The 16,109-nt window shown below is 47.5% G+C and overlaps 1 protein-coding gene across 1 annotated transcript in view; it reads left to right on the top strand.

Annotated features, from left to right (window-relative positions):
* The window catches only part of LOC144938138 (oxysterol-binding protein-related protein 6-like), a 186,487-nt gene extending 175,788 nt beyond the window's left edge, over positions 1–10,699 (top strand). Inside the window, exons 19-25 of the mRNA XM_078865860.1 lie at positions 1,296–1,359; positions 3,056–3,134; positions 6,346–6,490; positions 6,941–7,085; positions 7,753–7,879; positions 8,727–8,849; positions 10,193–10,699. Coding sequence (XP_078721986.1) covers positions 1,296–1,359; positions 3,056–3,134; positions 6,346–6,490; positions 6,941–7,085; positions 7,753–7,879; positions 8,727–8,849; positions 10,193–10,301 — 792 coding nt within the window. The 3' untranslated portion in view covers positions 10,302–10,699. The remainder of the gene's footprint in view (positions 1–1,295; positions 1,360–3,055; positions 3,135–6,345; positions 6,491–6,940; positions 7,086–7,752; positions 7,880–8,726; positions 8,850–10,192) is intronic.
* The last annotated feature ends 5,410 nt before the right edge of the window (positions 10,700–16,109 follow it).

The raw sequence follows: 16,109 nt of genomic DNA, 5'->3' as shown, positions 1-16,109 counted from the left end.
TGGGCGGTATTGAGTCTATGGGCAGTGTTGAGTCTATGGGCGGTGTTGAGTTTATGGGCAGTGCTGCTCAATGTACAATGGAAAGTTATTCCAGTGGAGGGGTGCGTGGAGGGAGAAGGACCAACACCGGATTGGGTACAGGGAGATGGAGGGACAGAGAGAGAGACAGAGAGAGATACAGGAGTTTGTGAACGATGGCCCGAGGAAGGCAGTGAGGTTGTTACAGCCCGCTGCCGAGTCCGGTCAGGATAAGTGGGAGTCCGCGGGCCGCGTCGTCTGCATCTGTGGCGCCCAGATGGCAGCGCACTTTGTCGCCTGTCTCAGGCCGTGTTTACATCCCTCGTAGTTTCGGCCACTTCTACACAGCGCTGGTTCAGCCGAGAGGCACTTTGGTTCGAGCGCCACTATCACGTTCGGTGGGTTGCGAGTCGAACGCTCGGTTGAGGGTCGACTCGGCAAATCGTCCCTTATGGTCGGCGAAATATGTACTGCTTCGTGGGAAGTCGCCCATGGCTCATCTAATGAATAGACTTGTTCCTTACAATTGGAATGTGGAATTTCTATGAATGATTCAGGGCCACTAACGGGGATGACCGCGTTTAAGTTGCTTATTTGAGAAGAGTAAAGCTTTGACTTATAATTGCGGTTAATCTTGTTAGACCGTGGGTCAGAGTAAACATTGAGTAATAACAATGTATTTATGTGGCGAAGTACATACGAAGGTATACATGATTACCTTTCCACAGTGATCACAGTCAAACATGTATTGAAGCACACAACAATGTGTAGCCTAGACAGACAAATGGGGAAAGTGTTTGTGATCAATTATATTAAGGCTCCCATAACACACAAATAAGTTGTGTGATGAGCACTGGGCCCAGCCCAGCTTTGGTCTCTTCACCAATGTCATTTTAGGCTGATTTCACCTTAGAGAGGTTCAGACCACTTGGATACCGTTTTGCCACCAATGCTGCGCATTGTCAGCAATCATACCACGGTTGTTAAGACCCTAGCACGTTTGCGTGCACACGTGGAAACAGTTGCTAGGATTACATGTGGTTTGGAATGTGCATAAAATGTACTAAACCCATTTTAACACGTGCATGATCATGTACAATTCCGGAAAACCGTAAAATGCGATTGGCACATGTCAAGGCATCTAAGCATGGCCATTATTTTACCATCAATGTTCCTGAATCTGTGGTTTATGCTGCGCCTGACCTGCATGATATTGAACGGATTTCCTTGTGCATTTGTGATTATATTTCGGTTCTTTTTTTCATTTTTTCATTCAGGTCAGCCACCATCCACCCATATCAGCCTGTCACTGTGAGTCAAAGACATTTGTGTTGTGGCAAGGTGAGTCTTAAAAAAAAAAATGCACGGCACCTTTGTTTGAACATTTTACGTGATATTTCATTGGCTTAAAATGCTAATTTTATAGAATATAATTCATCCAACAAAGGCCAAGTTCTCAATGTCAATGGCTTGACATTCCCGGAGATGTATGGACTGGTTTTTCAGGCCACTATTGTGTCTCAAAGTAGAGGGACATCAACAAGAATACGTGCATAATTTATCCAGACATTTCCAGAATTAAATGTGGACAGGTCTAGTCATCGGTACACTAATCTCTGTCCAACTAAGCTTATTTAGGTTTGCACCAACTTATTCAGGTCATGGGGAATTATCATCTCGCTTCCTGTACGAACGTCGATGTTTAAAAACTTGTTTGCCCAATAATCAATCCTCAGTGCCCGCTCAGGGTGCAAAATTCTAACTGCGAGTTCCTGCAAGCATTTAATCTCCAGATCACTAATACTAGCAAGGTCACCACAGTCGGATTGTAGCTTTGTAAGAGAAAAATTGCGTCGTTGCGTCTGACAGTGTATTTTTTACCTGAAATGCCAACAAATATGCTTGGATAATGCATGCACTGTCCTTGAAACTGATTGGCCTTCACTTTAGATGGCCTCTTTTTTTTGGCCACGTCCCACCAGTGCTACAGACCAAAGGTGATCAGTGCAAGGACGACGCAAACACCGACGCAAACACCGACGCATTAATAGCTCGGCTTAAGCAGTTACGCCTCGTTGTAATAGGTGTCTCTATTTGGGTGGGTGAACATCTTAACACCTGCATTGATGCCAGAGAGGGCACAAAGCTTTTCTTCATATTGAATAAGGTAAACACTGGCAAAAGGGTCGCGTGGAAATCATGCGAAATGTCTACGGAATATTAAAATGAATAGGGAGAGAGCGTCTCTGAAAGGGGCACCTGTGTGTGTGCCACAAAGCGTTCTGCCCATGCTGAATACTGCCTATGGAGGACACTGGTAACGTTCACCACCCAACTTGGTACTGACCATCCCCCTCGGCTCGTGGGCTATGACATGGGGAGGTGTGTTGCAAGCGAAGGTCATTATTGCGCGCTTGTGTTTTTGACGGTCAACATCCCCAATTTCGGGTATAATCGCCCGCGAACAATAGATTGCAATATCTTTCACATGCAGCGCATGACTATGACCAGCAGTGTGTCGGCTGCAAAATTTGCAAGTTAATTTAATCTGCTGAAATTAAGACAACATTGTCACTATGTGTAGAGCCTGTTTGGTCTGGTGAATACAATGGCTGTACTGAAATTGTATCTGTGTAATTAAACACCAAAATTACTTCGGGATGTTTTTTACTCTCTCTCCATTACGCCAAAACACGTCGACACATGCATTTTTTATTTTTTAGCAGACGTTTCAAAACACCGCAAAGATGCTTCTTTTCATTAATCTCGCTCGGAACGGCGATCAATTCGGCACAATTGTTCGGAGGAACCCATTTATTTTTCGTGCATGAAATGGCATTCAGCGTTCGCCGTGGACGGGAACAAATTTGCAGATCCCTCGAATAATAAATGTGCTTCGTAAGCTGGGCCTTTAAACACCACCACGCGCCCTCCTGCATGCAATTAGTTGTCTCGTTTCTGTGATACGGTGTCTGCGTCACGGCGTATTTGCGAGCCACCCCCCCCCCCCTTTGCGTGCCTCCCGATTGTCTCCTAGACGTTCGATGGAAGAATAAATTTTGGGGCAAGTCAATGGAAATCCTGCCGCTGGGAACAGTCAGCCTCAACCTACCCAAGTGAGTGTCGCTGGTCCATTCGCCCCCCGTGGCAGATACATACGTAGAGGACAACCGAGGAGCCAAAATAGACCCCATAAAAAAAAGTCCGCTCCCGTCCGCTCGGTCTCTCGCACATTACCAGGCCGCCTCAGGGGGCTGAGGGGCTCTCGTTGTGTGTGTGCGCGTGTTTAGTTTGTTGTCCTTCCACCCGCACCTCCGATGAGCGGGGTTGGCTACGTACGGTGCCAAAGAAGTTCAATGTACATACGTAGATGAGGGTTGTCCTGGGCTCCGGGAGGTTGTTGTCGTGTGAGTGTCTCTCCGGGATTGTTTTTTCACCACACCGACAGTTGCTCTTAAAGGGGCAGTAGCCCAGCAGCAGAAATGTGCACGTGACCATCGCAGCATCGGTATTCTTTGTAAATCTGCGTGGCACAATGCTAAATGATCCCGCTGGGTGGCAGTGCCCCAAGAACATTTGACTTCGCTTGCAGAATGTTGTGAGTATCCATCCCAGTCAGTCGTTCACTCAGCCCGTCATCCCTCTGGGGGCGGGTAGATAAAACGATTACCACTTTGTGGGTAGTTTTTTTGTTATTTTTTGTTATTTTCTTTGAACCTATCTACGTGACTTTACCGAAAGACCCAAAGAATACTCTGGGCAGTCGCGCAGTGCTTGTCCTATGGAACGACTTGCTCCAACTACAGAAATGTGGAATTGTCACTGCTGGCTCGGGACTATTGACAGATTAACCCCAGCCCCTTGCAATGCATTTAGGGTAGACTATTTTTGGTTGCCTTATTGAAATTGCAATGACGTGGGAGTATGTCGACTGGTAATAACAACGCTTGGGAAGATCCGACACGGACGCAGAATGCATGCCGTGGCACGGCGATGCATCGCTAAAGGACGCTAGGAAGAGCAAGAGGGCGCTGGATAGACACAGAGGAAGGACACGCGAGGAGAAAGGTTGAGATGTGAGCAGTGCAGGAGAATTGGTGCAGAGCAGACGCGAGCGTGGGGAGGGACTTTCATTCGTCCCCAAAGCTGACGGAAGGCGTAGCAAAAACAAATTGTAAAATCCACCCTGCTCACCGTGGAGATGCTGGCGTGTGAGTGAGTTGTTCAGAATATGGTAATCGTGCACTTTATTATTTTTGAAAGTCTCAGGCTCTGATTTTGGTCTCCTCAGCAAGTTTGGCTGTTCATAGCAATTTATCCGGAGATGGCAGTTCATACGGATAATAAAACCTAACAGCCCGTGAGTGTCTCCTTCACATGCTGTGCGTGGGATTGTGCCACACTGACACATCCAGCCCGTGCAGCCAATTATTAGCGTCACTGGCAGTTAGGAGCGTGACTTTTGGTAAAAAAAAAAAATCCTGGACGCATTTCGCACCGTGACACTATTGTTGTGCGTTGTTGCATACATTTCTGCTTTAGTATTGATTCCTATTTGTCTATGACGATTAATAATTATCTATGTTGAACTTTCCCACCTTACATAGTGAAAATCCGAAGTCCTGGCGACAACAACAAGCTAAACACAAAAAGCAGTTGCAAAGAAATGAGTTTGTCAATCTAGATGATTTATGCATAGGTCCACTGGTTTCCTAATATCGCAAGAAAGAGAGTGTTCCAGACGGCCGCGGAAAAGCACATCATGGACGAGCGATGACGCGAGCGATGACGCGACGAAAATTTTCCATTGGCTGCGAGCTGACTTCACAGCCCGTCGGCCAGAAAGCGTCGTTTTGATAGGGGGCGACTTCAAGCTGCGGTGGCAGCAGCAGCGGCGGTGGCGGCGGCGGCGATGTTCCTGGAAAAGCATCCCGGTGCTCGGTGGCTTGGCCTCGATGGCGATATCAGCACAGAGCTTGAGCGTTGCTCGGTGCAGGGGGTGGGCCGCACAGGAAATCTATACCGGGGATCTGACTGGCGCAGTGTCCACCGGCGCCATTTGAGGCTCGCCCTCATACACACGCGTGTAGACACGTAGAGAAAAAATTTACCCGTAAAAACAAAGTTTTTCACTATAAATCCTTTATATGCGTGGCATCGGTTTTATTTTATTATTAATTTCTGTTTTTCTTGAGTAAGAGTTTCATTTTTATCACATTGGTATTTTAAATTAAATATGAAATTTATTTTTTCCTAAAGTGGAAAATTTTGGAAAAAAAAATTCACGAAAATAAATTGTCACGCACAACAAGTCTGTGTGCAAAATGTCAGCTCGATTGGATCACGGGAAGTGGGTTAAAAAACGACCGAAATATTTGCACGGTCATAAGCGAGCAAGCAAGCAAGTGAACTTAATATAAAGGATTTTAAAAAGACAAAGATCCCCCCCCCCGCCCGCCTCTATAGACTTAACAGACTGTTGGGGGCAAGTGCTGATGGCGGAGCACCTATTACGGCTGACACGGCACCCCTCCCCAATGCTGATGCTTAGAGACCAGGTACCCATTAAGGCTGAGTCGACCTAGGGGGGAGGCGGACCATTTCAGATATTTGTCATTGATTTTGGCTGTGGGTGTGAATCGAACTCGGGTCGCCGGGTTCGTAGCATAGTGTGCTAACAACTACGCTATCGCTCCCCACACACACACATGACTCAAATGTCTGGGGCACGCCATATACTGTAATATGCTTAATTCCTCTGCCCTGGATTTTGTTTTTGCCAAAGTGCCTCCTGTGACACCACTGGTAATTTGACATTGTAGTTATTTCCGGAATATAACAGAAATAAACCACGACTCCACAAATTATCCTTCCGAAGTGATTTTTTATTTATGTACATGTTATACAATGCAGTACATGTTGTATATCGCTCGATAGCTGGTTGGCACTGGGGTTAGGTGATAGCAAGTAGGTCGATCCTCTGGCCGCCGTTTGGCGACATTGGTTGTGTGGCCTTGAAGCAGGCATTGCTTCAAGCTGAATTGGATCAGCTGCAGTCCTTCCACATGCGATGCCAAAGACGCCCTCTTTGCATTTGATGGTTCGACTTCATCAGAAATGTCACCGTTGCATCTGCGACCGGTATCCTAGGGATTGAGAGCCTAGTTCGAGGGAGGAGATGGCTGTCGTGATGCGCATAGTGTCGGGATCGAATCTCACGACCTCCTGCATATACCAGACGAGGGAGATAACATCTCGCCACTGCTTATTGTCGCGGTTTGGGCATCGCTCGAATCGCATTTCTGCGCCCCCACGCTGCCACGGCAGGTACGGTGACCTGTACGAGTGGAACAAAGTGACGTCCTGCATCCACAACATCCTCAACGGGCCGCGCTGGATCGAGCACTACGGCGAGATCACCATCCGCAACCGCCGCAGCGGGGGCTGCAGCTGCAAGCTCACCTTTGTCAAGGTGCGGAAAAGGAGACCCTATATCTGTCATGCAAATGTAGAAACTTTTTATTTTATATTTTTGGCACAAAAGCCAAAAATGTGAAGCGGCCAGAAACAAGCAGCACTATCGAAGGTGTGATAGATAAAGAGTGAATACGTGTCTTGAATTGAGCAAGGATATTATAAGAACTGCGGAATACGCGACAACGGGAGGGAATTCTTAAGTTGAGCAGTCCCAGGAAAGAAGCTGGGAGAGTGAAATGTTTTGCCCTGCGGTGGGGTGTTGTCGAACACAACCCGGATAAGGTGCAACGGTCAGTCTGGGCCCCCACCCATTGGCAGAGGAATCAATGCGCGAAGCTCAGCTCTGGAACGTATCCGACACTGGCCCTGCGATCGCGTTCGACCTGTCACGATCGCGAGCGGTCCGTGGGCGGTCAACGTGAGCGTCCGCGCGTGTTCTGCGCAGGGAAACTACTGGAACTCCAACGTGAACGAGGTGCAGGGAGCGGTGATGGATGCCGACGGCAAAGTGTTGCACCGGCTCTTCGGCAAGTGGCACGAAGGCCTCTACTGCGGCGTTCCTCCCTCCGCCAAATGCATCTGGAGGCCAGGTTGGTGACCCGATGCACGCGCGCGCCCGAATCTGTCGTCAGCCTCTCGTGTATCCACTTGTGGAGGAGATGTGGCGCAGTTGTGGCAGATCAAAGTCACTGGTGAACTATCCATCACACCAGAACATCAACAAGCCGACGCACACATCTCCTTCATATACGTGCAATTAAAGACGATCCCCAGGAGTGCGATTGTGGCCATTCAACCCAAATTATGGACCGTCCAGTAAACCAATAGAGCTACATACAGATGCACAGAGATTCATAGAGACCCATAGAGATAGATATCCATAGAGACAATTAGAGACTCGTAGAGATACACAGAGGCTCGTAGACACTGAGATACATAGAGACTCGTAGAGACCCATAGAGATACATTAAAGATCATCCACAGGAGTGCAAATGCGGCCATGTAGCCCAAACTATGGACCACACGGTAAAAACACGACAGTCTGCGCTGCTTCAATAGAGGAGGACGAGCGACACGACACGAACGCCTGAAGCTCTCGTCGTGACCAGCAGCAGCAGCAGCCGCAGGACCTCAACATTGGGCATCGAGCTCCTGCAACCACATGGCCATGCACGAGAAGAGAGTCGCTCCTCTTGCTCTCACATCTGCCCTTTGCCCCCTCCCCCTGCCCCCCTCTAACACTGCGCGCTGCCCCAGGCTCGATGCCCAATGACTACCAGCTGTACTACGGCTTCACGCGCTTCGCCATCGAGCTCAACGAGCTGGACCCCGCCATGGCGGCCGTGCTGCCACCCACGGACACGCGCTTCCGCCCCGACCAGAGGTGGGACTCCCCGTTGCGTGCGCTCTGCGCTGGATAGGCGACGCAGTAGTGTGTCATGGAGAATTTAAAAAAAAATTGCAATTTAATTGCGATGGTGTTGTTTAACACATCCGTAGGCTTTCGCGTCCAGTACTATCCACGGAGGTTTCTTTTTTTTGTGTTAGAGCGTGTAAATATATTTTTAAAAAACTCCTAATATGGGCAAGGTATTGGTTTTATCTTGATTTAAAGCTTTCGTGACTGCAGGGATTCATATTCTTGGTTCTTTCGGTAAAGTCACGTAGAAGGGAAATGATAAAATAAAATAGAGCAATTGTTTTATATTATTTTATTATTTTCACGTAGAAGGGAAATAATAAAGTAATATAAAACAATACATATTTTATTATTTCCCTTTTACGTGACTACCGAAAGAACCAAGAATATGAAGAAGGTATTGGTTGTTAAATGGTATTGGGTTTTGGTGTGCCACGGTGGCGAGATGTTAACTACTTCGTCTGGTATACAAAGACAAAGGTCCCTCATATAGCCTTAACAGACTGTAGGGGAAAGTGCTGTTAGCGAGCACCTATGAAGGGCGGAACAGCACACGAGGGGGTGGGTGGCCAATACCACGCCCGACCGCCTTTGTCTCCCCAGTGGCGATGTGTACACACCATACCAGGTACTCATTTGAGTCTGAGTCGACCTAGAGGAGGCCCAGGACCGGTTCAGATAATCGCCACCGGTGTTGGCCGTGAACAGGAATCGAACTCGGGTCGCCGGGTTCGTAGCGCAGCACGCGTGTGTGCGTTCGTGTGCATCGTGTGTATTGCGCATGTGCCCGCGTGTCGCGTGTGAGCCCCAGGTTACTGGAGGAGGGGAATGTGGAGGCGGCGAGCGAGGAGAAGCGGCGCGTGGAGGAGACGCAGCGCGAGCGACGGCGCGACCTCGAGGAGATGCATCTGCAGCACCAACCGCGCTTCTTCCGGTGACGTCTCTCAGCGACACTCGAGCCTGCCAACAACCCCTCCATCTCACCCTGACAACCCCTACACCTCACCCTGACAACAACCCCTACACCTCACCCTGACAATAACCCCTACACCTCACCCTGACAACAACCCCTCCACCTCACCCTGACAACAACCCCTACACCTCACCCTGACAATAACCCCTACACCTCACCCTGACAATAACCCCTACACCTCACCCTGACAATAACCCCTACACCTCACCCTGACAACAACCCCTCCACCTCACCCTGACAACAACCCCTCCACCTCACCCTGACAATAACCCCTACACTTCACCCTGACAATAACCCCTACACCTCACCCTGACAATAACACCGCTGCACTATACCTGACCCTGACTCTAACCCTATTCCACCTGAATATGATCATAACTCGAGCCCCATACCTGACCCTGACCCTAACTGTAACCTTATAAATTACCATGATAATAATCCGCCATGATAGCTGAGGCTGACTGCTACTACCCCGATGCCTGGCCCTAGCCCGACCGTTTATACCTGATCATAACCCTAATCCTGCCCCTATAGCTGACGATGATTATTCCTACCCGATACCTGACGTGAACTCAAACCCTATCCCCATACCTGACCAACAAAAATTCTACCGCTATAACCGTTACCCTCAGCCTTCCCCTATGCCTGACCTTGACCATAACCCTTCCTCGATACCCTGACCCTACCAGCGATTAGCACTGTTGGTTACGTGCAGTGTGAAAGAAGTTCAACATGCATAGATAATGCCACTAAACCAGCTGCTGACCCTAACCTTACAGTAACCCTGCCATACAACATAAAAACTACAAAAACGTCTAACACTAAATGAAATTTGAAAAATAAAATCAGCATGCCAGTGTACTGAAAGAAGAATGTCTAATCATCATCATCAGCTGTGCTCTATCCACTGCTGGATGAAGGCCTCTCCCAATCAATTGCCAATCGTTCGTAGACTCACAACGCGACGATCCCTTTAGCTGCCGCACACGACCTGTGACCTCATCCCTCCATCTCCACCGTGGTCGTCCTCTCGACTTCTATTGGTTGGGTTGGCTGCCAACCTAAACCCCCACCGTGCCCCTTTGACCGCCGCCCATCACCCCTCCCCAAGCGACGTGTCCTGCCCAAGCTACCTCGAGACACTTGACACCTCTGCCTTTTAGACACTCTTTGCTGTGAGCCTCAGAGTGTAATGATTTTCTGCCACTTGTTTCCACATCCCCATTTCTGTGAATGTTACCCCCCCCACCCCCCGCTCCCCCACCCCCCCACCTCTGCCCCCCCCACCTCTGCCCCCATCGCAGGAGAGTGGTGGACTCCAGCGGCCGGGAGTGCTGGGTAACGAACGGAACCTACTGGGAGCTGAGACGAGAATCTGGGTTTGCGAAACTGGAAAGCCAGGTTCTCTGGTGACGTCCTCACCCGGGAGGGGGGGGGGTGGCGGCGCGGTGTCACACCGGCCGGAGGGTCACATTCATATTCAAACGTAAGACCCATTAGGTGTGCTCCATCAGGACCTGCCACTATAGCCCAATTATTACCAGGCAGGTGGAAATCCCACCGCAGTTTTACAGCGGTCATTTGGCCCCGCCCCGTTCTCGCAATCCCCTCCCACTCATTATCCTAGCCCCTCCCCCCGTTTAGAAGCTGGCTATACCCCCCCCTCTCTCCCTTCCCCAAAAGGCTCTTTGCCCCTTCTGTGCACTCATATACCAGTTAAGACTTCCGTTTGGTTGTTATATAAAGTATATATGTAAAAAATACCATAAAGTCATATAAATTGAGAAAAACAAATATTACGTATTATCCAAATTGTCCGTATCTTATAGGGAAGTGTATCATAGCACGAATTCAATGCAAAGATTCTGTATAGCGCGATAGCCTGTGCAGCTCTGGAAACAAGCTGCGTGCATTTTTTTTTCTTCTTTCATAAACCTGCTATGAATGTTGCAACATTTGCACAATTTCTAATTTAAAGTCTTCACCGGCGGTGATGGTGGTGGTGCCGATCGTAATCGTGCTAGGAGAATACTATGACACGTGCAATTCTGTTCTCATCATTAACAATGCTGTAACGACTGAAATCCGCAAACGTTGTTCTCTGCTTCCGTTCGAGTTAACGGATAAAATAGGACTTACAGAAGATAAATATATATATTTTTGCTGCTAAATTTCGAACTTTACATTTTGCATGTTGATATAAATGATGAGCATCGTATTTTAAAAGGTGGAAAATTATTACGATGAAACAATGTTTTCCTATTTAAACTGTAATAATTATTAGCATTGTAAGTAATTCTCTATTAGCTACTGTCAGAAAATGATCCCCATACATTGTGATATTAGCACTTAAGCATCAATATAACCTGTATTCAAATAAGCAAATAATAATGTCCGGCCCTTTGTCAAATCCACTGCTAGATGAAGGCCTTCCCACACGGTATGGTTTACGGTGATACGCTATTACCGCAGTAACAAGATATCACCAGCTGCAATGCGCAAGCCCTCTCCGCTTTCGTGAGAAACAAATATGTCCCTTTGACTCCTTTCCACAAGTCAGTCGTGGCTTTTCCCCGTCCATAAAACGTTGAGAAATACTCACAAGACGACTGATGGGCACGACCTCTCCCGCGTCAATTGGGAATGGCGAGTCATTAGACATCGTTCTGTCACTGATCAAATGACGCACTGATCCACGCACAAATGGTAGTTTCCAATTGAGACTCGCAGTCCCATTGATCGCACAACTGAAACTCAGCGAAGCCCCTGAAGGCTCCCTCCCGTATAGAGGGTTTCGTATTTGACTTCATGGCTCCGCAACGCAACGGGCTTTGACAAAAAAACTACTAAATAATTGTTCGTGGAAAAGTAGTGATTTGTAAGCTGTGTAATACAAAGATAAAAATCCGCATCATCATCATCATGATGAAAGGCCTATCCACTACTGGATGAAGGCCTCTCCATGCGATCGCCATCCCTCACAGTCCTCTAATGCTGTCAGCGGTAAATCTTTAAAACATTGAAATGGTGTGATGTCGACTGATCTCTTGTCGCGTCTAAACAAGCTGCAGACGATTCACTTAAAGCTCATTTCATTTTGCACCTTCGGTTTCATAAAATTCGCAAATTTTTCAGTTTAATATCACTTGTGTCGTACTTGTTTATTTTCGTTTGTAGTCTTATCATACATTTTAATTTTCATTGGGTTGAGCAAGCGAGTCTTTATTAAACCGCGTGAGGTCGAATTACAAAATGCGTTTGCTATTCAAGGGGAAATTTAAAAAATAAAATGTAACCACTTTTGGCAATGACTCCCTTAAATCAGAAAACTATTTCGACTTAGATTTAGGGCAGTTGGGCCTTCTTCAAGGGCTCTCAAATACACATTAATCTATGCCATTGCACAACTGCTAATGCAGTCCCTCAATTCATACTTTACCTGTTTTATTTCGGTTGTGCTCTTGCCATCGTGTAACGAGGTGGTGCCATCGCTCCGGAACTCGCACAAAGCGGCGCTTCCACCCCATGTTAGAGAAGAGGCCTCAGCATTTAAATTATTATCATGGTTAGAAGTGGGCACCACAGATCTACTTCTCCAATCCCTTAAAGTGACCTTTTTTTAATCTATACACAGCGGGTGGAAACTTTGCCCATGCCCCCTTGCTAGGGGGGAGATATTCGCCGCATTGCATGTCAATTTTGTTATTCATTCTCAGAGCTGTAAGTTAGTCGTCAGGTTAAGAGAAAAAGACAAAGTATAAAGTGACGGGTATTTTTTTTAACAGTCATTGGTGACCGGCTAAAACGAGATAATCACGAGGCTTGAGAATCTGGTATTAGAGTATTTGGCTGCTATAAATTCCCACTGAATACGCCACCTCGCTGAGCTATTGTTTGTGGCCAGGTCGCTTCTGAAAAAGAGCTAAATAGTTCAGTGGGCCTTATCTGGTAAAATAAAAAAATATTTAATCACAGGCAGCCAAAACCCAGAGTCGAACTGGGCATCTCAGCAGTGCCAGCTCGGCGCTTTGACCTCTTGAGCGCCGTGGCTGGCATAGCCCCTAATATTAATTTTTAAAATTTTACAACATAGACCTGGGACGGAATAGAAAAAGATGATTACAAGCAATAAGCAAATCAACCGTGATAATCACACCTCCGATTAGCACGGTTGCCTATGTATGGTGCAAAAGAAGTTCAACGTACATACGTAGATACAAAACAACGATGGGAGCAACTAATCTGTTGGTGGAGGGGACACCCGATGCTGGTGAATCACTCCGTCTCTCTTCGGAGCGAACGGAGAATCAGGTAGATGGACTGCACCGCCAGGTGCAGATTGCCCTTCGGAGACTCATGAACGATAACCGTTCTTGTTTAAATTAACATTTTAAGCTCTGGAGCCTGTCTTGTATTTGGAAACTTATGTGGACACATGGCATCTTAATTTATTTTAGGAACAATTGCCCACGTTATGTGCTATGAACCCGGGTGACCGTGAGTTTGATTCTCAGCCTTAGCGAGCATCCAGTGGCGAGTGATACCTTAAGCGGTCTTGAGCCCCCCTTCACCAATCCTCACTAGCCAGCGAAGTGAAGTATGGTCAAACAACCACCGTGATCGCCATGGCGCCAGAGGTCCTTCATCTAGCAGTGGTTTGACAAATGTCTGAAAGTTATTATTACGAGCTGTTTGCCAATATACTCAATGGCAGATGAAAAAATGTAGCAAAACAAATTTTGGTCTCCAAATGGTTAAATAAATAACATCAAATCGATTTAAGTTTCATATCATGTTTTGCAGTGCTTCAGTTAAAGTAATTGTCTTCATTATTTATCGATTACAGTCCATTACTTAGGTGAGTGTGCATAGCGTAATCTCATCTCGTGGTGTTAAAACATATAATTCGGTTGAAGTCAAGAAAATCAATTTGCTCTGGAGAGCCCCACTAGAGAATATTTGGCCTACTTCTCTGTGCTGGCCAGCCGTTTTCTAAGAGGTGGAAGTAGCCACACTTAACTCCACCGCGCGCGACCATTCGATTGACTAAACTACCTGCGATGTACAACATCTGATACCGCTGGGTCAACAGCAGCCGGGGGGGGGGAGGTGGATTTAAGACATTTTAAGAAACGTGGCTCTGTTGTTTCAAACTGCCACGGATGCCGGTCGATGGAACCAGAGATTCCTGGCTTTGCAAGTCGATTTGTGCTAAACTGTTACATCACAACAGCCGCACTCCCCGCCCCGCGCCTGCCCCAGTGCGCGCCCGCGCGGGGATTGATGTCAAAGAGGGATTGAGAAAATTCAAGGCACGTTTACGGCTTCCAAGAACCCCGTTCCAGATTCATGAGATCTCTGTGTCGGGGATGATATTTTTTTGTTTCAATCATATAATTGCTTTTTACCGTATTTGTTGTTTGTTGTCGTCAAGGAAAGCTCGTTTGCCTTTGATGTTTTCTAGCAGACCCGTTGCCTCCGTCAGTTGAACCACACTTGACTATGGATTTTTTTTTTAACCTGCGTAAAGCACCCTATGGATAATGACAGAGCGTGTAATTGTACCAATATTTCTAAGTCTTGAATTTCGATTTATAGCTTTCATGACTGCAGGGATTCATATTCTTGGTTCTTTCGGTAAAGTCATGTAGAAGGGAAATAATAAAATAATTAAAAATATTTCAAATAAAACAATAAAATTGTTTATTTTCAGACGGATGGACGAGTGTCCACCTTAGAACACATTCCTGCGGAGGGAGCTGGTAGGAACTTTGGGTTGCTCGGTCAATGGCCAGGGTCAACGGCGGCGTGGTGTATTCCACAAATATGGCCGACTGTGAGGGCGGGCACAAGTCGGCGCGAGTAGTTTAAACGTTGAGTTTTATAAGGGCACCACGGGGTGACCAGCCCCTCCCCACCCAGCCCCACCCCTCCCACCACCCGCCCAGCCCCTCCCTCCCCACCCAGCCCCTCCCCACCCAGCCCCTCCCCACCCTCCCCACCCAGCCCCTCCCTCCCCACCCAGCCCTCCCCACCCACCCAGCCCTCCCCACCCTCCCCTCTCCACCCAGCCCCACCCTCCCATTTTTGGATGCACGACGGACGGACACAATAATCCCCTGTGGGCTGGTGGAACCAGGAGGTTCCTACCAGTAAAATTAACCTTTCCACCACTGGCTCAGAATTGCCAATCGAGATAATCGGCCAGCCAATGATCAATCGATCGCAGAGGCCACGCTTAATGACATTCTTTCACTACAGCGTTATTGAACGCAATTATACAGCCATGATGCAGATTAAAAACAACCGCTTTTTCCTTTCCAAGAATGCATTGAAATAAATGCTGTAAGGATTTTCCATTCGTCATGTATGGGGAAAGAATACTTACCCAGGATTGTTACTCTGTATCTGTGGCTGTGCTGTTTAGCTCAACTACGTATGTTCTGGCCATACCATGTGGTTGTTCGGCAAAGACGTTCGACGTTAGGACAGCGGCATGGCCCAGCGGTAGCGCGCCCGTCGCATCGTTGCAGACGTTCAAGATTCGAATCCAGCAGGCCACCCTGATTATTACCGTAATCATACGCACCGTCTGCTTCATGGTCAAAGTTTAACATCCATTGATGTCATTTGCAGGAATAATGCCATTGTGTACTGGCATCATGGCCCGACCTGCAAATTGCTCAATTGAGATCATCCAAGCAGTCGTCGCCTCCCTACTGGCAGATTGATACCTCCGGTCACTCTTGCAAATGAGACTCACCTGGTCTTTTGGAGTTTTTCACCTGGTTCAAGAAAATATAACATTCCTGGGAGCTTCTTCAGGAACTGAATTACAGGAGTTCCAGCATGTAAACAGACATTTGCATCGAGTATGTACACTGTTTTGGATTAATTCAATTCAGAGGTTTTTTTCCCTTCAATTCCAGATTTCATAGGAAGGCAAGTCTGAATATGTCCATCTTGCACAGACCACAGAATTGGATGGCATTCCAGATTGTTGGACTGTGAGAGGGCTTCGTCCTCCCGGCGTCGGGTCAACGATTCTGGCCTGGGCAAGTCTTGTTGTTCCGGTACAACCCAAATATACATAGCTGAGCGTTCTTTACCCAGGAATGCCCTGTGGGTTCTACGTTTGTCGCTGAGATGTGATAAATACATTGCCCCTTTCCTACCCCCGTTGTCCTGTTCAGACTCTGCCTGAAGCCAAGAGGATATTGC

The sequence above is a fragment of the Lampetra fluviatilis genome, chromosome 21, assembly GCF_964198595.1.
Source record: "Lampetra fluviatilis chromosome 21, kcLamFluv1.1, whole genome shotgun sequence".
In the NCBI taxonomy this organism is placed as follows: Eukaryota; Metazoa; Chordata; class Hyperoartia; order Petromyzontiformes; family Petromyzontidae; genus Lampetra; species Lampetra fluviatilis.
This window is presented reverse-complemented; position numbering and strand designations above follow the sequence as displayed.